Source organism: Pseudoliparis swirei, chromosome 7 (assembly GCF_029220125.1).
Source record: "Pseudoliparis swirei isolate HS2019 ecotype Mariana Trench chromosome 7, NWPU_hadal_v1, whole genome shotgun sequence".
In the NCBI taxonomy this organism is placed as follows: Eukaryota; Metazoa; Chordata; class Actinopteri; order Perciformes; family Liparidae; genus Pseudoliparis; species Pseudoliparis swirei.
Window position 1 is genome coordinate 13,353,404 of NC_079394.1, and position 27,133 is coordinate 13,380,536.

The 27,133-nt window shown below is 48.2% G+C and overlaps 3 protein-coding genes across 4 annotated transcripts; all 3 read right to left on the reverse strand.

Annotated features, from left to right (window-relative positions):
- Positions 1–50: 50 nt before the first annotated feature.
- card9 (caspase recruitment domain family, member 9) lies at positions 51–5,105 on the reverse strand. Of its 2 annotated transcripts, none has more exons than XM_056419132.1 (13): positions 4,494–5,105; positions 4,218–4,287; positions 3,994–4,131; positions 3,125–3,243; positions 2,851–3,057; positions 2,694–2,777; positions 1,903–2,094; positions 1,681–1,815; positions 1,127–1,273; positions 945–1,002; positions 646–770; positions 419–471; positions 51–345 (listed from the first exon to the last, which is right to left on the reverse strand). In XM_056419132.1, exons 1-13 carry the CDS (start codon positions 4,605–4,607, stop codon positions 252–254), a joined length of 1,536 nt encoding a protein of 511 aa, XP_056275107.1. In that variant the 5' UTR covers positions 4,608–5,105; the 3' UTR covers positions 51–251. The 2 variants fall into 2 exon arrangements, with proteins under 2 accessions (XP_056275107.1, XP_056275106.1); XM_056419131.1 differs by having other exon boundaries at positions 1,085–1,273.
- A 105-nt stretch (positions 5,106–5,210) lies between these two features.
- On the reverse strand, positions 5,211–16,437 carry snapc4 (small nuclear RNA activating complex, polypeptide 4). Its single transcript, XM_056419077.1, has 21 exons — positions 16,163–16,437; positions 15,673–15,790; positions 15,473–15,513; positions 14,958–15,054; positions 14,794–14,834; positions 14,587–14,709; positions 14,385–14,525; positions 14,177–14,261; positions 13,074–13,155; positions 12,634–12,735; positions 12,439–12,511; positions 12,203–12,367; positions 11,767–11,917; positions 11,522–11,628; positions 11,154–11,248; positions 10,964–11,058; positions 10,645–10,745; positions 8,719–10,416; positions 7,948–8,641; positions 5,610–5,875; positions 5,211–5,521 (listed from the first exon to the last, which is right to left on the reverse strand). The coding sequence occupies exons 2-21, from the start codon at positions 15,782–15,784 to the stop codon at positions 5,441–5,443; spliced, it is 4,350 nt and encodes a 1,449-aa protein (XP_056275052.1). The 5' UTR covers positions 15,785–15,790; positions 16,163–16,437; the 3' UTR covers positions 5,211–5,440.
- A 2,003-nt stretch (positions 16,438–18,440) lies between these two features.
- pomt1 (protein-O-mannosyltransferase 1) lies at positions 18,441–26,733 on the reverse strand. Its single transcript, XM_056419095.1, has 20 exons — positions 26,278–26,733; positions 25,483–25,604; positions 23,662–23,768; positions 23,507–23,557; positions 23,269–23,415; positions 22,661–22,769; positions 22,366–22,422; positions 22,159–22,252; positions 21,910–22,065; positions 21,316–21,446; positions 21,141–21,236; positions 20,616–20,708; positions 20,403–20,499; positions 20,219–20,311; positions 19,875–19,989; positions 19,691–19,788; positions 19,497–19,610; positions 19,281–19,407; positions 19,005–19,182; positions 18,441–18,788 (listed from the first exon to the last, which is right to left on the reverse strand). The coding sequence occupies exons 2-20, from the start codon at positions 25,593–25,595 to the stop codon at positions 18,614–18,616; spliced, it is 2,151 nt and encodes a 716-aa protein (XP_056275070.1). The 5' UTR covers positions 25,596–25,604; positions 26,278–26,733; the 3' UTR covers positions 18,441–18,613.
- Between the last annotated feature and the right edge of the window lie 400 nt (positions 26,734–27,133).

Here is a 27,133-nt window from a genome sequence, read left to right on the forward strand (position 1 = left end):
TGAAAGACATGAACAGGTGAAAAGTTTGAAATGAAAATCATAGGAAATACTTCTGGTTGATCTGTTTTATTATGAAAAAAAAGAGAAAACAACATCTACATTTTGAATAATGTGTTCAGTACAAAAAGATATTTACTTGGGAAACCGTATTTTCTACTTCTATTATTATTATATAACTTTTCACCTCTTTGATGAATATGAATGACATGAACAGAAAAATGTTAGACTCTTATTTTGAAAGACGCTCTTCTTCAATCAGAGTCGGTGACTTGACTGCCACTGCTGTCGTCATGGTTACCAGCTGTGTACTCCTTGCAGACAACCTTTGACCTGAGGGCTAGCTTCCTGTTGTCATGGAAACAAGAAGCTCAGACTGCAGAAAAAGTTGTATAAAAATTTAAGAGAAACCGGCTGATACCTGCGATAGAAGAACGGCGTTCTGGAGGAGAGACCGCCGCCCGTCTCCTCGTCCTGCAGACAGACAGGTGGACTGGTTCAGGTCTAAAGTCAGAGCTGGTTCAGGTCTAAAGTTAGAGCTGGTTCAGGTCTATAGTTAGAGCTGGTTCAGGTCTAAAGTTAGAGCTGGTTCAGGTCTAAAGTTAGAGCTGGTTCAGGTCTAAAGTTAGAGCTGGTTTAGTAAATTACCCATGATGCAGCAGTGCTGGGCCTGTGATCAGACTCTGTGGCTCCTCCTACAGGCGAGTCCAGTTGCTGCAGCACTGACGCCTCTTCATTCTCCACAGACGTTCCACTACGCACCTCACTGCTACCTGGTCACACAGGGTCACGTGACACCGGGTCGCGTGACACCGGGTCGCGTGACACCGGGTCGCGTGACACCGGGTCGCGTGACACCGGGTCGCGTGACACCGGGTCGCGTGACACCGGGTCGCGTGACACCGGGTCGTGTGACCTGGTATGAAGCAACAGCTCACTTGACTCACCTTTAGCAGTGACCTCTCTGGGCTCCTCCTCTTCCTCGCTGCTCACACTCCTCTCACACTTAGCGGGATTCATCATTACGTCATCATTACGTCATCATTAAGTCATCATTACGTCATCACCTCCTCCTCCTATGACTCACCTGGTGAGTATAGCACCTGAGTCTGCGGAGGCGTGTCCTCACCTGTAGCTCCTCCCCCTGTGACCTCTTCAGGAGGAGCTCCTGCCTGTCACATTGCTCTGTGAGCCGTCTGACCTGCTCCCTGTACTGGTCCTTCTCCTGCAGGAGCAGCCGCACCTCCTCCTGCTGCTGCGTCCACGATGACAGGACCTGAGACACAGGAGTCAGATTCAACCTCCTCCTCCTGCTCTTCCTCCTCCTCTTCCTAATCTTCCTCCTCCCCCTCTTCTTATTCCTCCTCCTCCTCTTCCTTATCCTCCTCCTTCTCCTCCAACCATTTCTTTCTCCTCCTTATCCTCCCCCTCTTCCTTATCCTCCTCCACCTCCTCTTCCTCACTGGAATTATTAAATTAACACACTCCTCCTCCTCTCCTTCCTCCTCTACCTCTTCCTCCTCCTAATCTTCTTCCTCCCCCTCTTCTTCTTCCTCTTCCGTATCCTCCTCCTCCTAATCGTCCTCCTTCCCTTTTTTCCTCCTCCATCTCCTCCCCCTTCTCTCCTCCTGTTCTTCCTCCTCCACCTCTTCCTCTTCTTCCGCCTCCTCCCCTCCTCCTCACCTTGTCCCTCTCTCTGATCACCTCCTCCAGCTGTCTGATTGTTTGTTGGTTTTGTTGATGGTACATCTTGACCTCTCCCTTCAGCTGAGCAGAGAGCAGCTCCTCCTTCTCCTCCTCTTCCTCCTCCTCCTGACTCTGGAAACATCAACATGTTTTTAGTTCAGCTTAGTGAACCAATCCTGTGACTTATTATTCACCATCTCTCCTCCTCCTCCTCCTCACATTGTCTCTCTGCTCCTCTGCTCTGTGGATCTGTTTCCTTAACACTGTAGTGAGGAGGTTCAGCTGAATAGGAGCTGAACCCTCATTCTCCTGCGCCTCCTTCTCCTCTTTTTTCTCCTCCTGCTTTTCCTTGTTTAGCTCCTTTATGATTGGATGGAAGGGGGTCTCTGTGGGCGGAGCCAGACTTCTGCTCTGAAAACACACATTTCAAAATGTTCATCTGACACCAGTGTTGGTCCTCATAGATGTAGACAAATACGGCACTTACACAGTGTGTGTGTGTGGGGGGGGGGGGGGGGGGGGCAGTAATGAAAGTAGTTGAAGTGTCAGTTGTGAAAGCAGTTAAAGTGTCAGTAGTGAAATAAGTAGAACTTTCAGTAGTGAAAGCAGCTGAAGTGTCAGTAATGAAAGCAGCTGAGAAGTGTCGAAAGTGAAAGCAGTTGAAGTGTCAGTAGTGAAGGAAGTAGACGTGTCAGTAGTGAAAGCAGCTGAAGTGTTGATAGTGAAAGCAGCAGAAGTGTCAGTAGTGAAAGCAATTGAAGTGTCAGTAGTGAAATAAGTAGAACTTTCAGTCGTGAAAGCAGCTGACGTGTCAGTAAAGAAAGCAGCTGAAGTGTCGATAGTGAAAGCAGTTGAAGTGTCAGTAGTGAAGGAAGTAGACGTGTCAGTAGTGAAAGCAGTTGAAGTGTCGATAGTGGAAGCAATAGAAGTGTCAGTGGTGAAAGCAGTTGAAGTGTCAGTAGTGAAATAAGTAGAAGTGTCAGTAGTGAAAGCAGTTGAAGTGGATCTACCTCCTGGAGTGGTTTCTGTGTTCGTCTTCTCAGCAGTCGGGTCTGACTCTCAACTCGCTGCACGGTGTGTTTCAGACGTTCCACCTGCACACACACAGAGGTCAGAGGTCAGATTGGTTTGCAGCTCTGTGTGTGGTCAATGGGGGTGTCAGCTGACCTCTAGTTGCAGGTCCCGGTTGGCCAGCAGGGCGGCGCTCTTCTCTTGACCGAGCGTGTTGACGTCGGCCATCAGACTGTAGTTGTGATCCCGGAGCTGCTTTACCTCCTCGCTCAGCCGCTCACGCTCCTCACGGACCTTCTGCACACGCTCAGTCAGCTTCCTCAGCTCGCCGTCCTTCAGCTGCTGCTGCCGAGACCACGCCTCCTAAGACACATCACTGTCAGCACGGACCCGAGGTCTACCTGTCTCACCTCCTTCGGAACCAGCCCACCTGTTCCTTGGCGATGGAGCAGGCCTGCTGGCGACGCCTCCTCTCCTCCTGCAGCGCCCTCTGCAGGCGGCTGAGCTCCGACATCAAGAACCGAGTCAGACCGGATTCACCTGCGGTGTCTGAAGAGGGAGCAGGTAGACAGACAGGTAGTCATTCAAACAGGTGAACAGACAGACAGGTAGTCATTCAGACAGGTCAACAGGCAGACAGGTAGACCAGGGATTCCCAAAGTGTGGTGCGCGCACCCCTGGGGGTGCGCGAGCTGTCTCTAGGGGGTGCGCGAGAGGAAAAATGTAATGGCGGTCTAATGGTGTAATAATTAATATTAAACATTCTCAGGGCTCTCAAGTGTCACGCATTGAGCGTGAGACTCAGTGGCGTCCCTAGGCTAAAAAACATCCGGGGCTAAAGCCCCGGATGTTTTTTAATTAGCCCCGAATGTTAATTTAAAATAAAAAAGATTTGGCACACAAGTGGTTAACACCTCCAGGTCGCACTTGACGTCATTCACCCAAAGCAGCGGAGTCAGACTGGCAGCAGGCGCACGTAACAGCAAGCTTCTGTCTGAGAGTGTTTCTATGTCTACAAATTTCGCTGCTTCACTCTTCTGGGCTAAGCCCAGCGCCGCCGCTCCCATAACGCGCATCGCTCTGCCGTGTTACGCGCTGACACATCCGCGCACACAGGTGAGCACACTCTCACTAGCACCCCCCCCCCCCCCCCCCCCGTCAACAACTCTTCTCGGAGCGGAAAAAAAGAAAAAGTGTGGGGGATTGGGGGTGCGTGAACCCGGTCGGGATGTAGAAGGGGGTGCGTGGCCTAAAAAGTTTGGGAACCCCTGAGGTAGACAGTCAGACAGGTCACCAGACCGATGAGGATGCTGAAGGTCTTGTTGGGCTCCTTCCCGGTGATCCGGCTGTAGAGTTGAGGATAATCCAGCTCCAGACTCTCCAGGAAGGCTGTGTAACCTTTGACCCCTGTCCTCTGCAACATGTCCAGCAGGGCTCCTGCAGAGGACAGAGGTCAAAGGTCAGTTCAGGTGTCAGGTTCAGGAGCCTCAGAGGATCTGATTGGGTGACAACGGGTCTCTTACCAACTTTCCTCCTCCTGACCACGAGGGTCGGGTCGTTGAAGAGCTGCTCCTCATCCTCAGCACTGACCACCTGTCGGAAAACAACCACCAATACCTTTCAACAGAGAGGAGGAGGAGGTGGTGGAGGAAGAGGAGGAAGCGAGGAAGAGGAGAGGAAGCGAGGAAGAGGAGAGAAAAAGTAATAGAGGAAGAGAGAAAGAGGAGAGGAAGAGAAGGAGGAGAGAAAAAGGAAGATGAGGAGGAGAAAGAGGAGAGAGAAAGGAAGAGGAGCAATACCTGACACTGGCGGAGGTATGGAGTGATTCTTGACGGCTCGATGTTCTTGATGAGGAGAACTCTGAAATCATCGAGCTGCAGCCAGCAGAGCTCGTCCTCACACAGCGGCTCCATCTGAGTACGAGTACACACGCCGAGTATTAGTACACACTCACATTGAGAGAATACACATAAACTAAGTATCAGTACAATACAGTACACTCACCTTCACTGGCTCACTACAGGACCTCTCTCTCTCTCTTCTTCTGTGTTTTTTAAGAAGTTGTTTCTGTCACTTCCTGTTTTTGACTCCTCCCTCTGACATTTATCTGAATCTACCAATCACATCACAGCGACACCTCATTTGCATATCCAACAGGTTGTCTTGTTTCTGGATCAGATTCTCATAACCAACAATAACAACAACAATAATAGGGTATTACAGCTTAAACTCTAAAGTGATGAAAACATCAAAGTGATAATAATAATATATTTATTACTGTGTTTCATATTAAACTAATCAAAGTCAGTTCTTTGGGACAGAAAGAGGAAGTGAAGCAGAAGTCAGAGAGGAAACACTTGCTGACTTAAACAGGAAGTGATGTAACACTCCTGTCTTCCTGCCTAACCCTCTGAGCTGAAATGAAACCAACGAAGAAGTCACAACTTAAACTGTCAAAGAGAAAATGTCAGAAACAAACCCACAAGTATCCTCACAATCACAAGAGCCCACACAGCTTCATTTCACAGAAACTTTCTCTTTATTACAAATTAATTCGCTCATACTTACAGAACAATTTCTTTACAGAATCTGAATAAAAAATAAACAAGACAACCAAAAACAACAAAGTGCAAGTTCGCCACTTCTTCTGAGGTTCCTGAACGCACCACAGAGGTCACAGCAGTGTTTTGTTCCTGTAGACTTTATTTTGAACGAGGACCTGAGAAGCTGAACATGTGACCTGTGGTTAGCGGGACAGAGGCGCTCCCGCGCTGTGGATCCCTGAGTAGTGATTGGCTGGAGCTCCGTCACACAGCAGCAGAGACTTCTGGAGAGCACGACAGACACATCACGTTTAATACCGTCTGTTGTTATCTCACCTTGTTTGTATTTCATGATGTCACGACTGAACTCACCTCGGCTCTCCTCTGCCTGCCTCTCCCTTTGATCTTCTTCAGCTCCTCCTGCACCTCCTCCACCTCCTTATTGGTTGGGCAGGTCACAGTCTCTTTTCTGATTGGCCGCACGGTGGCCAGGAGGGCGGGGAGAGTAAAGCAGGACAGGAAGCGGGCTTTCAGCAGCTGGTATGCGGGGTTACCTGAGAAACGCTCTGCCACGAGCTGACGTAGCACCTCAACGAGTTCCTCCTCCTCCTGCAGGAGGTCAGGGCTGACGGAGGGAGCTGCAACACACATTTACACAACGGGATGAGCTCTGACACGCCGTGTTAAATCATAAAACACCTGAACACTGATGAGAGCTGACGTCATTGGTTAATGTTGTGGTGGAATTTATTATTACGCACACAAAATAGCATGATACCTGGTGGGTCAGGTCTAGTACCTGGTGGGTCAGGTCTAGTACCTGGTGTGTCGGGTATAGTACCTGGTGGGTCAGGTATAGTACCTGGTGGGTCAGGTATAGTATCTGGTGTGTCGGGTATAGTACCTGGTGGGTCAGGTTTAGTATCTGGTGTGTCGGGTATAGTACCTGGTGGGTCAGGTATAGTACCTGGTGGGTCAGGTTTAGTATCTGGTGTGTCGGGTATAGTACCTGGTGGGTCAGGTTTAGTATCTGGTGGGTCGGGTATAGTACCTGGTGGGTCAGGTTTAGTATCTGGTGTGTCGGGTATAGTACCTGGTGGGTCAGGTATAGTACCTGGTGGGTCAGGTTTAGTATCTGGTGGGTCAGGTTTAGTACCTGGTGTGTCGGGTATATTACCTGGTGGGTCAGGTTTAGTATCTGGTGTGTCGGGTATAGTACCTGGTGGGTCAGGTATAGTACCTGGTGGGTCAGGTTTAGTATCTGGTGTGTCGGGTATAGTACCTGGTGGGTCAGGTTTAGTATCTGGTGTGTCGGGTATAGTACCTGGTGGGTCAGGTATAGTACCTGGTGGGTCAGGTATAGTATCTGGTGGGTCAGGTTTAGTATCTGGTGTGTCGGGTATAGTACCTGGTGGGTCAGGTTTAGTATCTGGTGTGTCGGGTATAGTACCTGGTGGGTCAGGTATAGTATCTGGTGGGTCGGGTATAGTACCTGGTGGGTCAGGTTTAGTATCTGGTGTGTCGGGTATAGTACCTGGTGGGTCAGGTATAGTACCTGGTGGGTCAGGTTTAGTATCTGGTGGGTCAGGTTTAGTACCTGGTGTGTCGGGTATAGTACCTGGTGGGTCAGGTATAGTACCTGGTGGGTCAGGTTTAGTATCTGGTGTGTCGGGTATAGTACCTGGTGGGTCAGGTTTAGTATCTGGTGTGTCGGGTATAGTACCTGGTGGGTCAGGTTTAGTATCTGGTGTGTCGGGTATAGTACCTGGTGGGTCAGGTATAGTACCTGGTGGGTCAGGTATAGTATCTGGTGGGTCAGGTTTAGTATCTGGTGTGTCGGGTATAGTACCTGGTGGGTCAGGTTTAGTATCTGGTGTGTCAGGTATAGTACCTGGTGGGTCAGGTATAGTACCTGGTGGGTCAGGTATAGTATCTGGTGGGTCGGGTATAGTACCTGGTGGGTCAGGTTTAGTATCTGGTGTGTCGGGTATAGTACCTGGTGGGTCAGGTATAGTACCTGGTGGGTCAGGTATAGTACCTGGTGGGTCAGGTTTAGTATCTGGTGGGTCAGGTTTAGTACCTGGTGTGTCGGGTATAGTACCTGGTGTGTCAGGTATAGTACCTGGTGGGTCAGGTTTAGTATCTGGTGTGTCGGGTATAGTACCTGGTGGGTCAGGTTTAGTATCTGGTGTGTCGGGTATAGTACCTGGTGGGTCAGGTATAGTACCTGGTGTGTCAGGTATAGTACCTGGTGGGTCGGGTATAGTACCTGGTGGGTCAGGTATAGTACCTGGTGTGTCAGGTATAGTACCTGGTGGGTCAGGTATAGTACCTGGTGGGTCAGGTTTAGTACCTGGTGGGTCAGGTTTAGTACCTGGTGTGTCGGGTATAGTACCTGGTGGGTCAGGTTTAGTACCTGGTGGGTCAGGTATAGTACCTGGTGGGTCAGTTATCGTACCTGGTGGGTCAGGTTTAGTACCTGGTGGGTCAGGTTTAGTATCTGGTGGGTCAGGTATAGTACCTGGTGGGTCAGGTTTAGTATCTGGTGGGTCAGGTATAGTACCTGGTGGGTCAGGTATAGTACCTGGTGGGTCAGGTTTAGTATCTGGTGGGTCAGGTATAGTACCTGGTGGGTCAGGTATAGTACCTGGTGGGTCAGGTATAGTACCTGGTGTGTCGGGTATAGTACCTGGTGTGTCGGGTATAGTACCTGGTGTGTCCGGTCCAAGGTCAGAGGTGGAGTCGGGCAGCTCTGGAGGCTGACTGGTCTTTGTGCTGCCGGGCGGCCCTGTTGTGGGCCATTGGGTTTCGGACCCTCGACACAGCAGCTTTAGGGAGGATTTGGTCAGAGACGTCTTGGAGCGGAGGAGCGCGCTGAGTGTGTTCAGGCTGCTGACGAAGGGCGGCAGGTAAGGAAGAGACGCGGCTAGTCCAGGTACCACCACGCCCCCCCGGCCGCTCAGCCAATCACACACTGCGTCCTGAGACTCCGGGAACATCAGGGAGGGGTCGAAGTGCAACGAGGGGGGCTCTACCTTCGTGCCCATATATGGCATGAAGAGTTTGGGCTGAGGCTGGGGGTGGAAGGAGGGGTGGAGGGAGGGGCCGGGGTGTGAGTCAGGTCGCATGATGGAAGTAAAGGGGTGTACAGGGACGGACGCCGCGGTGGGGGGGCAGGGGGAGGTTACGACCAGCTGAGCTGGAAGGGGGGTGTGTGGTACCAACGTCAGCTGCCCGCCTTGTGGCGGGGCGTCCACGAGCTTGACCATCCCACCTGGGGTCATGACCCACATCGACTGGCGTGGAAACAAACAGACGCCAGGAAGACCAGCCGTTGGTCGAATACGAATGGCTATTGCCCGAGTGCGCTTCTTCAGAGAAGATCTCTTCTTCTCAGCTTCAGCCTGGAAACAAAAAGCACAGGAGTAAGAGGAGGAGGAGGAAGAGGACACACACACACACACACACACACACACAGTACCTTGGCCCGAGTGGCTTCCTGTGGAGTCCGCTTCCTCTTTCCTCTCTCGATCACACCTGGACTGGCCCCGCCCCCCGCCTTACCTGTCCTACCCACACATTCGTCCGCCTTCTTCCTCCCCTGTTTCTTCCTGCAGGGTGGGGCTTTTTGAGGCGCATTGGGGGCGGAGCCTAGAGGACTCAGGCGCAGAATAAAACAGGTGTAGTCATGATCGTTGAGGAAAGGAGTTGGGGAGCTTGAAGTGGAGGAAGAAAGCTGCTGGTAGGTCGGCATGGAGGGGGGAGGGGCTACACTGAGAGTCGGAGGTAACAGCTGCATCTGCACAGCTCTGGCCTTCAGATTCAGCTTCCGAGTCCTCCGTCCTTTTCTCTCTCTGATCAGACGGCCACATGTTCTTCCCTCACCATTATTGGCTCCGCCCACAACCCCCTCTTTTTGATCCTCTGCTACCTTTCGCCCCCTCCCTTTGCGGGGCCTTGAGATGAGGCTCGATGGACTGGGGGCAGGACCGGGCTTGGTGGAACAGGACGCAGCGACCATCAGGTTCTGTGTCTTCGGCAGAGCGTCCTGGTGGACAGCAGCAGAGCAGGTGGATGTGGCCTTCAGGGCCACTGGGACCGCGAAGGCAGGGGGTGAGACGGTATGAGGAATGAAGACAGCCCGAGGAAAGGACACGGAAGACATCCTAGGATGCATCTGAGGAGGCATCGGAGGTTGATACAGCACCTGAAGCTGGTTCAGGATCAGTTTGCGCTGCTCCTCCTGTTCCATGAGTTTCTTCTGCTGCAGAAGTTCTGCCATGCTGCCGTGCCGGATGGAGACGGGAGTCGGAGCCGGCGGATCGAGGACCAGGACCCCGTTCTTCCTCTGCTCGATCATCTCCTTGCAGCCCAAGGCGTCCACGTTCATGGCCTGGAGGAGGAGCAGGAAGACCGGGGTGGAGAGGAGCCGAGCGGCGCCTCCTCGCTCCCTCAGGGCCTGGGCCGCCGTCGCTCGGTGCTCTTGGGGGATCAGCACGTTACCGATCCATGGCGTCACGGCGGCCTGCAGCTCGTAGACCAGACCCAGGTCCATGGCCCGGCTCAGGGGGCTCAGCTTGTTGGTGTGGATCTTCTTTGGGGGGGGGGCGGTGCGCCGGTTGCTGTACTTCTCCACCTGGCGATTCAGGTAGGCTCGGAGCTGCTGTGGTGACACCATCATCATGTTGCTGCCGCCACAGCTCTCCGTCCACAGCAGCTCCTTGGGACCCGGGCCCAGGACCCCGGAGCGGCCAAACGGGCCCAGGATGGTGGACCGGACCGGGACCTGGTTGCGGGCGAGTCCAGAAGAAGGTAGCTCCACCGGTCGGAAGCTCAGGGAGGTGAAACATTGGGCCCCTGCTGGTATCCAGTCCTGCATGGAGGGGAAGGTGGACTCCTGCTGCTCCTCCTCCTGCTGCCGCTCCTCCTGCTGCCGCTCCTCCTGCTGCTGCTGCTCCTCCTGCTGTTCCTGCTGTTCCTGCTCCTCCTCCTCCTCAGCACTCTGCACTACCTCCTCCTTCGTCTTTGTACTCTTCTCTTCATCACTGTCCATGTACACCACCTCCACCTCCTCCTCCTCGCTGCTCTCCTCGACCTTCAGGATCACCTTTCGTCTCCGATTTTTCCTCCTGGTGGGACGAGTCTCACCTCCTGAAGTCTCTCCAGTGGTTTTAGGTTTCTGTTGACAGAAGAATATTATATATATATATATATATATATACGTATAAATTACATTATATGTTGATTATAAATTAATGTTGCACGGCTTATCAATAATAATTTAAAAAAACGTGATACCCGTACATTAACCACGAAACTATGTCCTCTGTAGGGCTCAGCCTTAGAGATAGAGTAAGGATATATATTATATACATAAGAGAGACTAAGAGAGACCAGGGGAGTGTACCTTAGGATGAGATTGTGCTGCTCTGTTCTGCCTCCTCCACTCTCTCAGACACTGAGCATCGTAACGATGAGGAATCTCTGCAGCGATCTTCGCCCAATGACCTGACGACACGCACAAGCACACACACGCACACGCACATATTATATGTATGCAATATGCATACATATATCTGTAGTATCTGACTTCCTACTGCTACTTGATCCCACTACTGAAGAACAAGAGTGTTTCCATTATTGATCAGTGATTGGTTTTCAGTCATCAAGTAGACCTCCACCACTACATTACCCATGAGCCTCTCTGTGACTACTTGGTATCTCACCAACTCCGTGTTTTTGCACCAGCAGCAGCAGCAGCTGCTTCTCTTGTTGGTCGAACACTCCTCTCTTTGTTTCAGCCTTCAGACAGTCATAATACCTGCACACACACACACACACACACACACACAGGTCACTTCCTGTCTGAACACACCTGAGGACACACACACCTTCTGTTATCCAATCAGCTCTCACCTGTCTCTGCAGCTGGTGTCACTGCGTCCTGGAACCTCGAACCGGATCTTCCACCAGTCCTTCTCTCCGAAACGAGACACGGCATGCAGCAGCAGCTGAGAGACAGACAGACAGGAGGACAGACAGACAAAGAAGAGGACAGACAGACAGAGAGGATGACAGAGTGTGTGAAAGCTTCATACAGATGATTGATTATCAGTATTATACTGTAATCATATTGTGTTATGTAATTCTGTAGTCAGGTAGTTTTGTGCCATTAATTCAAGGAGACTACAACTCCCACAGTTCATCAGGAGAGCTGCCTCAGCTCCTTCATAAACAGACTACAAGAGCAGGTGTATCCTGTGTAAGCCCCGCCCCCTGCCTACCTGGTCCTCCTCTTTGGTCCAGAAGCCTTTCTTCAGACTCGGGTCCAACACTTGGTTCCACCTGTAGATCAGCTGAGACGGGTCTCGACCCTCCATGAAGTAACTCACTGAGAAACAGACAGGCGGAGAGAGACAGACAGGTGGAGAGGGACAGACGGCCGTCAGCGAAACACCAACGTAGTGATGACATAATCTGATGACAGACTGTGATGTCATAGTGTGATGTCATAGTGTGATGCAATTACACTGCGTGTAGGGGATGAAGTTCCCGATTCTCATCTTGTCCACGAGCTCTCTGAGCAAAGCGTCTTCCTCCGGAACCCAAACGCCTCTTTTCAACGAGTCTGAGACGAACCGCTGGAACGTCTGGAGACACAGGAAGGCCGTCCTCCCCGTCTGAGAGACAGACAGGTGAGGGACAGACAGGTCAGAGACCGACGGTTCAGATACAGACTGCTTTGAGACTAGAGACACAGGAATGCCGTCCTCCCTGTCTGAGAGACAGACAGGTGACACCGACGGGTCAGAAACAGACAGGTCAGAGACAGAAAGGTTGGAGACATACAGGTGAGAGCAAGACAGGTAAGAAACAGACAGGCGAGACTGACGGGTCAGAGACAGACAGGTGAGAGACACATAGGTGAGAGACAGACAGGTGAGAGACAGACAGGTCTTTCTCACCCCCAGCTCTGAGGCGATGGTGTCCCAGTGTCTCTCTCCGTGCCTCCTGCTGACCTCCTTCAGCCGCTGCACCTCCTCCTGACTCCAGGTGGTCTTGCAGATGGACGGGTGGAGGAAGTTCTGCCAGAAGTTGTAGATGTCCTCCGCCTCCCTCGTCCCTTCAAACTGAAGAGGGTGTCACTATGTGTCTCGTGTCTCTGGAGTCAGACGTGTGATTGGTGGATTTTTCTACTTACATCAATATTAGAAATTTTCGCCCAATCATGTTCATCGTATCGACCACCAACGAGCTCGCTGTCCTCCTTCGCTCTGACCAATCAGAGACAGTCTCCCATTAAACAGGTCACTAGCATCCAGTGTATCTTCAGTAGCATGTACCCGAGTGTCTCACACTCTCTCACACACACCAACACACACACACACACACACACCTGAGCAGCTCGATGTCTCTCTCCAGAATGTCCATCTGCTGTCTCAGCTGCTGCTTGTCTGTCTCCGCTGCTCGGGACAGCTTCTGGCTCAGGTAGTCCACCCTGTTGTAGTAATGTAGTAAAGACTTATTGTAGTAGTGTAGTAATGACTTATTGTAGTAGTGTAGTATTGTAGTGGTGTAGTATTGTAGTAGTGTAAACGTGTAGTGTAGTATTGTCGTAGTGCAGTATTGTAGTGGTGTAGTATTGTAGTATTGTAGTGGTGTAGTATTGTAGTAGTGTAGTGGTGTAGTATTGTAGTAGTGTGCTGGTTTGAAAAGAGTCTCAGTGATTTACTTCAGTCGATGTAGTTTAGACATTTGAACTTGACTTGAAACCTCAAGCTGGGATAAAAATAATCATTAAAAATAATCGTAATAATAATCATAAAGTGATGTTACTTGGATAGTTTAGGTTGGATGAGCCTCCTCAGACTGTCTCTGGTAACTGAGTGGAACAAAAGAGTCTTCTGCCAGCTCTCCCCTAAAGACACAGAGACAGACAGACAGAAAGACAGGTAGGAAGGCAGACATACAGAGAGACAGACAGACAGTTAGGAAGGCAGACATACAGAGAGACAGACAGACAGTTAGGAAGGCAGACATACAGAGAGACAGGCAGACAGAGAGAGATATTACACATTGAAAGTAAATTAATTGGTAGTATTTAATTGTTGAATCTATTTGGAGCGCAATAGTAAATGTGTGTACTCAATATACATGTATGTGTCTGTGTATATATTAGGGCTGTGAAACGATAACAAATTTTAACCAAATTAATCACAGGTTTCTGTGGATTAATCATGATTAATCACATATTACCGATATTCTCGGTATATTTTTGTGAGAACATAAAGATTTATGACAAAAGACGGATATATACATTTATACACAGGGGTGCACATAACTTTTTCAGTGAGTTACTCAGGTGAGTACCGGGAGATGGTGTTTGGTACTCACTCCATATGTAGCGTCAGCTTTTGTGACGGGGGTGCTAGTGAGAGTGCTCACCTGTGTGCTCGCATCACAGAAGAGTTGTTGGGGGTGCAAGTGACTTTTTTTCGTCCCGATGTGCGCGCACACGCCGGCATCGGAGCTCTGCGGCGCGCGAGACGGAGAGCCGAGAAGTATTAACTCGACACGTAGAGACAGAATGACATGCTGCTGTGTAGACACGATCAACAACAGACGGCTGTTTAGTTTAATAAAAGAACAAAGAAGCTCATTCTGCGCATGCGTTATATGCGTTAAAAAAACAACTAATTAATCCTGTAATTTAATCATAACGCGTTATTTTTCACAGCACTAGTATATACATATATATACGCTTATATATATAGAGTCTTGTGTATGTATACAGATATATATCTATATCTATATCAATATATACACGTATGTATGTATACACACATCTGTATATATACAAATGACGTGTATATATACACATATGTGTACATATATACAGACCTGATAAATTAAAGTTTAGTGCTTCTTTTTAGTCTTACATCGTTTTACTTTCAGTTTCTTCTCGTCCAGACAACCAGTCATCCTGCTGGCCTTCTCCTTTGTCTCCTGATTGGCTGGAGGACCCTGGAGACGGACCAACAGAGCGTCTCATTGGTCTGCTGTCAGCAGTGAGACTGTGTGTGTGTGTATGTGCGTGCGTGCGTGCGTGTGTGTGTGTATGTGCGTGCGTGCGTGTGTGTGTCTTACCAGCCCTGTCAGGTTGTCCTTAAAGTATGGTTTGAGGAAGCGGCCCAGGTACATGTTGATTGGCTGCTGGCAGGAGGGATGGACGGGCCGCACCTTGGAGGACTCTTTGATTGGTCCAGACAGCTGAGACACAAGCTCTTTCTAAACATGATAAATACAATTAATACTGACCTGCTGTCTGTGGTTGTGTATCAGTACTGACCTGCTGTCTGGAGTTGTGTGTCAGTAATGTCTCCAGCTGGTCCAGGGTCTCTTGAACCACCTGCTGGTAGACGAGGTTCATCTGAAGACACGAGTCTGCTGACGGAGACAGACCCAGCTCACTCTGACCAGACAGGCACAGACAGACAGGCACAGTTAGTATAACATTGACATGTCTGTCTCTAGCTGGTGTGAAGATATCACTGACCTCTTCACTGCTGCTGCTGCTGCTGCTGTCGTCATCATCATCTGAACAGAACAACAGACAAGAGGAATAATTTGTTTCACCTTCAAAGGAGACTTAGAGACAGACAGGTACCTGACACACAGACAGGTACTTGACAGACAGACGGGTATCTCACAGACAGGTACCTGACACACAGATGGGACTATGTGGACCCAGGACCTCCTCCAGGTTCTGGATCTCATTCTGGATCTTCTCTCTCTGAGCCAGCAGACCTGCAGCACACTGAACACACATACATGCACACAGTATAACATGATATTATGACATTACCACAGTGTCACATGATGTTATGATGTTATAATTATTATATGTATTCTATTATATTATGTTATATCATATCAGGTTATATTAAATAATAATAAAATACGACAGACAGGACCACAGACAGGACTAGAGACAGAATCAGAGACAGGATTAGAGACATCACATAACCTCAGACAAGACTAGAGACAGAACAACAGACAGGAAAAAAGACAGGACTGGAGACAGAACCAGAGAAAGGACTAGAGACAGGACCACAGAAAGGACCACAGACAAGACTAGAGATAGAACCACAGACAGGAATAGAGATACAACTACAGACTGTAACCACAGACAGGACCACCGACGATGCAACGGTCAGTGATGAGTATGTCTGTACCTGTCTCTCCTCTTCTGCATCATCTCCATCCGATTCATCACCTGACCAGAAAAACAACAACAAAGGTCAAATTGTGAAACACTTCATCACAGATAGACAGGTACCCGTCTCAGTGCTCAGTCACAGGAAGATAGGTATCCATCTCACTGCTCCGTCACAGACAGGTCTTTACACATGCTCAGCCACAGACAGACAGGTACCTGTCTCACTGCTCAGCAGCTCCAGTTCAGGGTATGTTGCAGACAGACTCTGTTCCAGTTGCTCCACCTGTCGCTGGATCCGGTCTCTCTCTTCAGACAGAGAGACAGACATGTCTACCTGCACACGCACACACGCACGCAGAGTGGTCCTTTACTACTACACTTGAGGTACAGCTGACAACATAAGCAAAGCTACTATTAGTACTGTAGTAGTCCTATAGTACTACTATTAGTACTCCTGCAGTAATACTATAGTACTACTGAAGACAGTAGTGTACAACTAGCAACGTTACAAGTGATACCTCACAGTACTAGTACTACCTCACAGTCCTAGCTACTAGTAACGTTACCAGTAGTACCCCACAGTACTACATAGTAATACTTCAAAGTACTACAAAGTATTACCTCGCAGTATTTCAGTACGAGTCGGAGGTACTGACATCAGCTACCTCCGACTCATTTGATGCTAGGATTAGCAGCCAACACCAACCTTTCCGACCTGCAGCGGCTTCCGTCTCTTCTCTTTTATCTGAGTTTTTTCATTAAAGTCGGTTTATCTTGTCTTTTTGTGTCTTTACTTTCTGCCTCCACGCGCCAAAGAGCTCCAATCAACACAACGTTGTCGTTAACATATTACCCAGCAGGCTTTGCGGTGGAGCAACTTCCGAAGTGTTTCACCGTTCAGACCAATTTCCGGTTCGGTGTTTCAGATAATGAGGTCCGGGTTGTGTTTCCTACCGGTGACCGGAACCACCGTACTGGGTTTAAACTGACACACATACAAAATACGAAACTTTATTTTTATTTTGTATGTCTGTCAGCTTATGAATAAATAAATATATATATATATATACACTACCGTTCAAAAGTTTGGGATCACTTAGAAATGTCCTTATTTTTCAAAGAAAAGCATTGTTTTTTTCAATGAAGATAACATTAAATCAATCAGAAATACACTCTATACATTGTTAATGTGGTAAATGACTATTCTAGGTGGAAACGTCTGGTTTCTAATGAAATATCTCCATAGGTGTATAGAGGCCCATTTCCAGCAACGATCACTCCAGTGTTCTAATGGTACATTGTGTTTGCTAATCGCCTTAGAAGACTAATGGATGATTAGAAAACCCTTGAAAACCCTTATGCAATTATGTTAGCACAGCTGAAAACTGTTTTGCTGATGAGAGAAGCTATAAAACTGGCCTTCCTTTGAGCTAGTTGATTATCTGGAGCATCACATTTGTGGGTTCGATAAGACTCTCAAAATGGCCAGAAAAAAAGAACTTTCCTGTGAAACTCGCCAGTCTATTCTTGTTCTTAGAAATGAAGGCTATTCCATGCGAGAAATTGCAAAGAAACTGAAAATTTCCTACAGCGGTGTGTACGACTCCCTTCAGAGAACAGCACAAACGGGCTCTAACCAGAGCAGAAAGAGAAGTGGGAGGCCCCGGTGCACAACTCAGCAAGAAGACAAGTACATTAGAGTCTCTAGTTTGAGAAATAGACGCCTCACAGGTCCTCAACTGGCAGCTTCTTTAAATGGTACCCGCAAAACGCCAGTGTCAACGTCGACAGTGAAGAGGCGACTCCGGGATGCTGGCCTTCTAGGCAGAGTGGCAAAAAAAAGCCAGATCTGAGACTGGCCAATAAAAAGAAAAGATTGGTATGGGCAAAAGAACACAGGCATTGGACAGAGGAAGATTGGAAAAGGTGTTCTGGACAGATGAATCCAAGTTTGAGGTGTTTGGATCACACAGAAGAACATTTGTGAGACGCAGAACAGGTGAAAAGATGCTGGAAGAGTGCCTGACACCATCTGTCAAGCATGGTGGAGGTCATGTGATGGTCTGGGGCTGCTTTGGTGCTGGTAAAGTGGGAGATTTGTACCAGGTAAAAGGGATTTTAAATAAGGAAGGCTATCACTCCATTTTGCAACGCCATGCCATACCCTGTGGGCAGCGCTTGATTGGAGCCAATTTCCTCCTCCAACAGGACAATGACCCAAAGCACACCTCCACATTGTGCAAGAACTATTCAGGGAAGAAGCAGGCAGCTGGTATGCTGTCTGTAATGGAGTGGCCAGCACAGTCACCAGATCTCAACCCCATTGAGCTGTTGTGGGAGCAGCTTGACCGTATGCTCCGCAAGAAGTGCCCATCAAGCCAATCCAACTTGTGGAGGTGCTTCAGGAAGCGTGGGGTGACATTTCAACAGATTACCTCAACAAATTAACAGCTAGAATGCCAAAGGTCTGCAATGCTGTAAAAGGAGCATTCTTTGACGAAAGCAAAGTTTGAAGAAAAAAAGTAATACTTCAAATCCAAATCATTATTTCTAACCTTGTCAATGTCTTGACTATATTTTCTATACATTTTGCAACTCATTTGATAAATAAAAAATTGTCTGGGTGATCCCAAACTTTTGAACGGTAGTGTATATAAATATATACACACACACACATATACATATATACACACATACACATATATCAACATACACACATATATATATATATACATATATACATATGCATATACATATATATATTAAAGTTGTAACAGATTGAACATACAGACAACCTCTAAACATGTTTTTTAGGTGATTAAAAATAAATAAATATTTAAAGCCAAATGTAGAAATTATTTGTCAGCATTTGTAGAAGAAACTAAAATATAAACATATTTCACTGAACTCTGAAATAAAATTAATTAATGAAAACGAGATTCAGATTCAAACAGACAATAACCTTTAAAAATAAAAGAACAAGATTCTCATTTGAATCTGTTTATTATTCACACCAGACTGCATACAGAGCAGAATCCACCTTTACTGTTGCATTGTGGGAGAATCGTGTGCTTCTTAATCTGCTCCAACATGACATCACCTTTGACATCACTCACAAACACCTGGTGTTGCATTGAGGTGCTTCTTGTCTGCCTGTCTAGCGGCGGCGGTACAGGATGTCCCACGAGTCTCTCCACTTCAGTGCTTGCAGCTGATTGGCCGATAGCTCTGGTGTCCCGTAGGTCAAAGGGCAGAAGGTTCGATAGGACAGGTAAACACACACCAACCCGACACACACACACAGACCTAGCGCACGGCGGTGTGTCGATCTGCTACAGAAACACAGAGCAGAGCAGGTGTGAGTGTGTGTGTGTGTTTACCTGAGCAGGTGTGTCTGTGTATATGAGCAGGTGTGTGTACATGAGCAGGTAAGTGTGTACCTGAGCAGATGTGAGTGTGTATGTACATGAGCAGGTGAGTGTGTGTCTACATGAGCAGATGTGTGTGTGTGTGTGTGTGTGTGTGTGTGTGTGTGTGTGTGTGTGTACCTGAGCAGCTGGGTGTGTGTGTGCTCCAGCAGGGCCGGGCTCAGCAGGTGCAGGTAACAGAGGGCCGGCAGGTAGTGATACAGGAAGAGAGTCTTCTCCATCAGGAGGAAGGGAACAAAGTTCACCAACCAACCACCAACACACACATACCCCAGACACACAAACTGAGCCCACACACCTATACACACACACACACACACACACACACCATCATCATCATTATTATCATTTCATGATGGTTTACAACATACATCATGTCTGTGTGTGTCTGTGTACCATCAGGGAGGTCTTTTAAGCCTCGCCTCCTCCTCAACAGGTAGATGGCTGCCAGCAGCTGATAGGCCAGCAGGCTGATGTGGGCCACGCCCCATGACACTGGGTTACCAATCAGATGGATCTGAGCCTGAGAAAGAGAAAGATAGTGTGTGCGTGTGTCTGAGTGTCTGAGTGTGTGTGTGTGTGTGTGTGTGTGTGTGTGTGTGTTTTTGTTACATTGGTGGAGGAGTGCAGCCAATATGCAATGTTGGTTTCCATGGTGATCCACTCCAAAGGGGAGGAGCTATATTTGTGCTCAGAGTCTTCCTGTTTCACCGTCAGCATCTTCCACTGTCATGACAACGTGACATCATCACTTATGAATTGTGACACCAAACCCTCTGATTGGATGTTACGTGATGATGCAATACCTGGAGCTCCAAGAATTTTGCCCAGAAGGAAATTTTTCTGTCCACGTCAATATGAGTTGGAGAATGAAGCTCCGCCTCTCTCTCCTTTTGCTCCTGACCTACACACACAATGAAATCAAACCTAAGAGGTCCCACTGTCCTTAAACGCACCACTAAGTATGCAGCTAGTGGCTCAGGGGCGTACTGGTTCCATAGCGGTGCTCCTCCACGGTCCAGACCAGACTGTGAGCCTTAGACTGCTTCTCCGCTACAACCTCCAACTGACGGAAACCCCAGTCTGGAAGAGACACACCACTCAGCTACACACACAAGCGTGCACACACACACACACACACACACACACATGGTTAGAAGTCACAGTTCTTAGCTGTCCTCAAGGTACTCAGGTACCGTGACGACAACTAAGGTACTGAGGACAGCTGAGGTACTAAGGTACTGACGTACTAAGGTACTACGGTAGACGGGTACCTTGAGGACAGGTGAGGTACTAAGGTACTCGGGTACTAAGGTAATCAGGTACTAAAGTACCTTGAGGACAGCCGATGTGTTCACATGGACCAATCGAACCTCAGACAGGATCGTCTTCCAGGACTCTGACTCCGCCTCCCTGTTGGAGATGTCCTGCAATATGACAGGAAGTTAAGGTAACACACCTGCGGTACCAGGATTATATATATATATATATATATATGATAGATTCAGGTGTGCTCACCACTCTCCACAGGTTCTGTGCTGCCATGGAAACGTTGAAGTCGATGTAACCGGAAACTTCCTGAGAGTGAGGGCTCATCGGAGCTGCTACATCATGACTAACAATAATAATGATGATAATATTAAGAATGACAAAACTAATATTAATAATGATAACAATAGTGAAGACAATAATAACCGATTGTCCCTGAATGCAGCGCAGCAGCCAGGTCACCTGTTGAGGAAGCGTGAGGTCATCCCATGGACCAACTGGATGACGTCACCGTGACGGACAGGTCGAGGAGGACTGCTGACCACCAGCTGCTGTCTGTTGAGACACAAGAGTCAAACAGGTAACTCCTAGCGTCTATTCCGAACCACTTGTGCTTGAGGGGTCAAGGAAAGATGGGAAGGAGAGTTCACGAGGAGTTAGGATTAGATAACGCAGTGTTTAGATACTCTCCACTTTCACTATAATAATAAAAGAATTAAGCAATGAGGGCTGAGGCTGCAGTACGACACCAGAGAGAGCTTTACTGCAGTGTGATCATTTTTCCTTTGGGAAAGGAAGCTTCAGTGTTTCCTCTGCTCAATGAACCAAGTAAGGAAGCATTGGAGCTCCTTTCCTTTGGTAAAGGAAGCTCCAGATTCTTCCGGGTCCTTTCACTCAGAACCTTCCTCACGAAAGAGGACTATTGGACTGCAGCATAGATAGGGACTACATCTCCCAGCATGCCCGGGGGCAGAAAGGGTGACCCACCTGCCGGCGTCTTTTATGATCCACCAGTTGTTGACGTCTTTGAAAGGATAACAGGTGACCTGCTGCTGGTGAGAGCTGCCCCGCCCATTTTCATACCTGAACAGGAAGTACCGTTACTCAAACATGAACTGGCAGCGTTCTGATTGGCTGCTATGTCCGTGTGACCTGGCAGCACCTGATTGGGTAGTTGGCTTTGTGCGAGTGGAGCCAGCAGGGGATTGGTTGGGAGGCGGAGCTTCTTAAAGTCACCTGACTTCCATAAGAGACGTCCAGAGGCTGACCCTGAGTGATTCTGGAGAGACCGCCCTAAAGACACACACACACACACACACACACACACACACACACACACACACACACACACACACACACACACACACACACACACACACACACACAAGTGGAGAGATATGTGGGATGCTACACCTTTAGAGAGGTGGAGGAAGGTTATGTGAGGTGGTGTTGAGTTGTTTACACATGTTTAATAGTCTTAGTCTGAGCAGAGTGAGCTAGTGGAGTGAGTCTCCAATGATTCTCTCTCTTTTCCCACAGCGCTGCCCATACATAGAGTCCATGGAAGGAGGTCGTGACCCTGAGATCCTCTCTGCCCTTATGACTCTTTCCTTCTTCTTCTTTCTCTGTGTGTGTGTGTGTGTGTGTGTGTGTGTGTGTGTGTGTGTGTGTGTGTGTGTGTGTGTGTGTGTGTGTGTGTGTGTGTGTGTGTGTGTGTGTGTGTGTGTGTGTGTGTGTGTGTGTGTGCGTGTGTTACCTCCAGACTGGCCTGGAAGGCGGAGCTCATCAGTTGGTCATGTGGTCCACTACGATGGAGGAGAGTCAGGTGGAGGTAGAACCAGAACACATAGAGGAGGACAGGAACCACCAACACACACACAGCCCGACACACACACTGCACACACACACTCAGCTGTGTGCACAAACACAAACACACACACGTTAACACACACAGGTTTGAATATTGATGAGCTGATCAATTCACTAATATATGATCTGGACTCACATGACTGATAGTTCGGTCTCCAATCAGGTTCCAGGTGTGCAGAGAGGCCACGCCCACCAGAAGCAGATAGGAGAACACACCCATATACTTCACCCTGACACACACACACACACACACACACACTTTAACTCATGTTAACACACACTTTGACTCACGTTAACACACACAAACACTTTAACTCACGATAACACACACACACACACTCACCCCACAGCTGCAGCACATGAACCTCCAGACAGCAGCAGCCAACAGAATCTGAAACAACTTCAAGTCAAAGATCTGGTTATTATTCAGATATAAATAAATATATACATATATATATATATATACATACATATATATATATATTATATATACACATATATATATATATGTATATATACATATATATATATTTATATACACACACACATAGGCACATACATACATGATAAAGGAGCTAGTAAAGGAGAGTCCAGTGTTTCCTATGCTAAAGGAACTAGGATTAGTAAAGAGGACCCACCTGTTAGGCTGGTTGTGGAACTTCAGGTAGGAGAGGAAGGCCACCAAGACGAAGAAGATGAGGAGCGACTCCAGCAACATGAAACGTGATTGGACGATCAGAGAGTTCTCTGGAAAACAACGTGAAAGATAACTCATTTTAGTCCCTGAATCCCCCACGGTCACGTTAGTCCCTGAAAACCCCCGCGGTCATGTTGGCATCTTATTCCCTGAACGCACCACGGTCATGTAAGCAAGTTAGTCCCTCAACGCCCCGTGGTCATGTTTGTCCCTGAACGCCCCGTGGTCATGTTAGTCCCTGAACGCCCCGCGGTCATGTTAGCATGTTAGTCCCTGAACGTTAATGACTAAGTCATGTTAGACCTTGAAGGACCCACAGTCATGTTAGTCCCTGAACACACATGTTAGTCCCTGAGCGCCTCTTGGCCATGTTAGACCCTGAAGGACTTACAGTCATGTTAGACCCTGAAGGAGCCAGTCATGTTAGTCCCTGAACACACGTTAGTCCCTGAACGCCTCTTGGCCATGTTAGACCCTGAAGGACTGACAGTCATGTTAGACCCTGAAGGAGCCAGTCATGTCACATTCAGAACATATGTATTGTTATACCCAGCAGCAACAGCACTGAAGCTCCGAGAGCCGACAGATGAGAGAACTTCAGCTCCAGAGTCAACAGGTAAACCAGAGGAACGCAGAGAGCACCACACACAGCCGGCAGCAGACGCAAACTCCACACACTCAAACTGCTGGGATACTCTGTGGAACAAAACAAACGCACTACTGAGACACTCTGTGGAACAAAACAAACAGACTCACCGGGTGGTGTTACAGTAACTGGTGTTCCTACCTGCCCCGATTCGGTTCCACACAAAGTTCCCATCGAATCCCCCCAGGTACGCTGCAACACACATATGATGACATCATCAACAGGTACGCTGCAACACACACATGATGACATCATCAACAGGTAGATGTGGCTGAGCGGTTGCCGTGGTAACTCACCTCCCAGGGCCATGATCATGTGACCGAGCGGCGGCCCGCTGTCATCGATGAAGAAGACTCTCTTCATGTAGAGGGACACGAACTGACCGTAGTAGACCTCATCGAACCTGTGGGAGGACGCATCAGGGACCAGGAGACCAGGAGACCACTACCTTATACATGCTTCCTTTGGACAATATTATCCGGAAACACTCCATAAACTTTTATTGTTATGCAGATGATACTCAACTATATCTATCGATCAAACCAGAGGAGAACAACCAGCTCACTAAAATTCAAGCATGTCTCAAAGACAAAAAAACATGGATGACCTGCAACTTCTTGATGTTAAACTCAGACAAAACCGAAGTAATTTTACTCGGCCCTGAGCACCTCAGAGATCAATTATCTGGTGATGTGGATTCTGTAGACGGCATTGCCCTGGCATCCAACACCACTGTAAAGAATCTTGGCGTTATCTTTGATCGGGACTTGTCCTTTAACTCCCACGTAAAGCAAATCTCAAGGACTGCATTCTTTCATCTACGTAATATTTCAAAAATCAGGCACATCTTGTCTCAAAAGATGCAGAAAAATTGGTTCACGCGTTCGTTACTTGAGACTGGATTACTGCAACTCCTTATTATCAGGCTGCTCTAATAAATCTCTTAGGTCCCTCCAGTTGATCCAGAATGCTGCAGCTCGTGTTCTCACTAAAACTAAGAAAAGAGATCACATCACTCCTGCACTAGCTGCTCTGCACTGGCTCCCAGTAAAATCAAGAATCACTTTTAAAATTCTTCTCTTAACCTACAAAGCCTTGATTGGTGATGCACCATCATATCTTAAGGAGCTTGTAGTACCATATTGCCCCACTAGAGAGCTACGCTCACTAAATGCGGGACTACTTGTAGTTCCTAGAGTCTTAAAAAGTAGGATGGGAGCCAGAGCCTTTAGTTATCAAGCTCCTCTTTTATGGAACCAGCTTCCACCTTCAGTCCTGGAGGCAGACACAGTCACCTCGTTTAAGAGTAGACTGAAGACTTTCCTCTTTGACAGAGCTTATAGTGAAGGCTGAATCAGGTTCACCTGGTCCAGCCCCTTGAGATGCTGCTATAGGCTTATAGGTTGCTGGGGGACATTTAGGATACACTGAGCACCTATCTCCTCTTTTCTCTCTCCTTATGGTGAATTTTCATCTCTCTATTACACATTACTAACTCTGCTTTCTCCCGGAGTCCTTTTGACTTCACGTCTCATAAGATCATCGGATGAGACGTCATAGATCCTATCTGCCTGATGGATCATCGAGGTCTGGATCGTGGAATATGACTACTACCAACTACGACATTGCCCTATTGAGACTCCGCCCACTGTTGAGACTCCGCCCACTCCTCCTCCCCACCGCCATCTGCCTGATGGATCGTGGAGGTCTCCATCGTGGAATATGCCTACTATGAACTATTCATACACTCTGTCACATTCATTGAATGTATTTAAACTCTAAATCTGTCCTTCTCTCCACATTACATCTATTGCATCTGTCCATCCTGGAGAGGGATCCCCCTCTGTTGCTCTCCTGAAGGTTTCTTCCCTTTTTTCCCCCTGAAGGGTTATTTGGGAGTTTTTCCTGATCCGATGTGAGGTTTTGGGGCAGGGATGTCTATGTGTACAGATTGTAAAGCACTCTGAGACAAATTGGGAATTTGTGAAAATGGGCTATACAAATAAACTGAAAACTGAATCGTGGACATCAGGAACCAGAGACCAGGAGACCACTAGAGGACATCAGGGACCAGGATACTATGAGACCACGAGACCAGGTGGCAAAAACAAACTTACACCACGGCGTTGGGGGAGCTGAGGCGGCTCAGTCGGGTCCAGAATGCCAGCAGGGAGACCAGCACCAGGACCACGTCCACCTGAGTTGTCACCACCAGGGGGAACTGCAGCATAACTGGCACCTGAGATAGGTGAGACACAGAGAAGTGAGACAGGTGAGACACAAGACAGGTGAGACACAGAGAGGTGAGACAGGTGAGACACAAGACAGGTGAGACACAGAGAGGTGAGACAGGTGAGACACAAGACAGGTGAGACACAGAGAGGTGAGACAGGTGAGACACAAGACAGATGAGACACAGAGAGGTGAGACACAGAGAAGTGAGACAGGTGAGACACAAGACAGGTGAGACAGGTGAGACACAAGACAGGTGAGACACAGAGAGGTGAGACAGGTGAGACACAAGACAGGTGAGACACAGAGAGGTGAGACAGGTGAGACACAAGACAGGTGAGACAGAGACAGGTTCAATTTAATTCAGTTTATTTTGTATGGCCCAAAATCACAACTTAGCCTCAGAGGGCTCTAGCATCTGTGTACATATAATACATGTTTAACATTTAATAAATGGTATAACCCTAGCGTTAAATGTTAGAAATGTTTGACATTTAAATGCCTTAATTCTTCGTAAAGTGAATTATTCCGTCTACAAAACAACGATATAGAGACTTTGAAGTTTGGAACATTTTTAAATGAACTTAATGCTACACTTTATTATTGGATGAAATCTTATCAGCCGTTAGCATTAGCCTTATTGTTAGCTGTCAGTTATATTGCTGCTACCGTAAGCTCACCTGGTGACGTCACTCCGTTAACTTGAAACAGACATCCTGCCGGTAAAGAGCCGAATTCAGCTCCTCCGGTTACCGGAGCTATTCAACTTTTCTCCGTTTTGTTCGAAGCAGCTCGATGTGTCCGGTGTGTGATTGGTGCTGTCTGCTCACTGAGCAGCTCGATGTGTCCAGTGTTTGATTGGTGCTGTCTGCTCACTGAGCCGCTCGATGTGTCCCGTGTTTGATTGGTGCTGTCTGCTCACTGAGCCGCTCGATGTGTCCCGTGTTTGATTGGTGCTGTCTGCTCACTGAGCCGCTCGATGTGTCCCGTGTTTGATTGGTGCTGTCTGCCCACTGTGCCGGTCGATGTGTCCCGTGTTTGATTGGTGCTGTCTGCTCACTGAGCCGCTCGATGTGTCCCGTGTTTGATTGGTGCTGTCTGCCCACTGTGCTGGTCGATGTGTCCCGTGTTTGATTGGTGCTGTCTGCTCACTGAGCCGCTCGATGTGTCCCGTGTTTGATTGGTGCTGTCTGCTCACTGAGCAGCTCGATGTGTCCCGTGTTTGATTGGTGCTGTCTGCTCACTGAGCCGCTCGATGTGTCTAGTGTTTGATTGGTGCTGTCTGCCCACTGAGCCGCTCGATGTGTCCCGTGTTTGATTGGTGCTGTCTGCTCACTGAGCCGCTCGATGTGTCCCGTGTTTGATTGGTGCTGTCTGCCCACTGAGCCGGTCGATGTGTCCCATGTTTGATTGGTGCTGTCTGCTCACTCTGTTTTTTTCCTCTTCAAGACTTAGATGTAATGTTTAAATGTAAATTTAACTTATTAACATATTTAATTATTGTTTTTTATTTTTATAGTTATTTTATATTTTTAT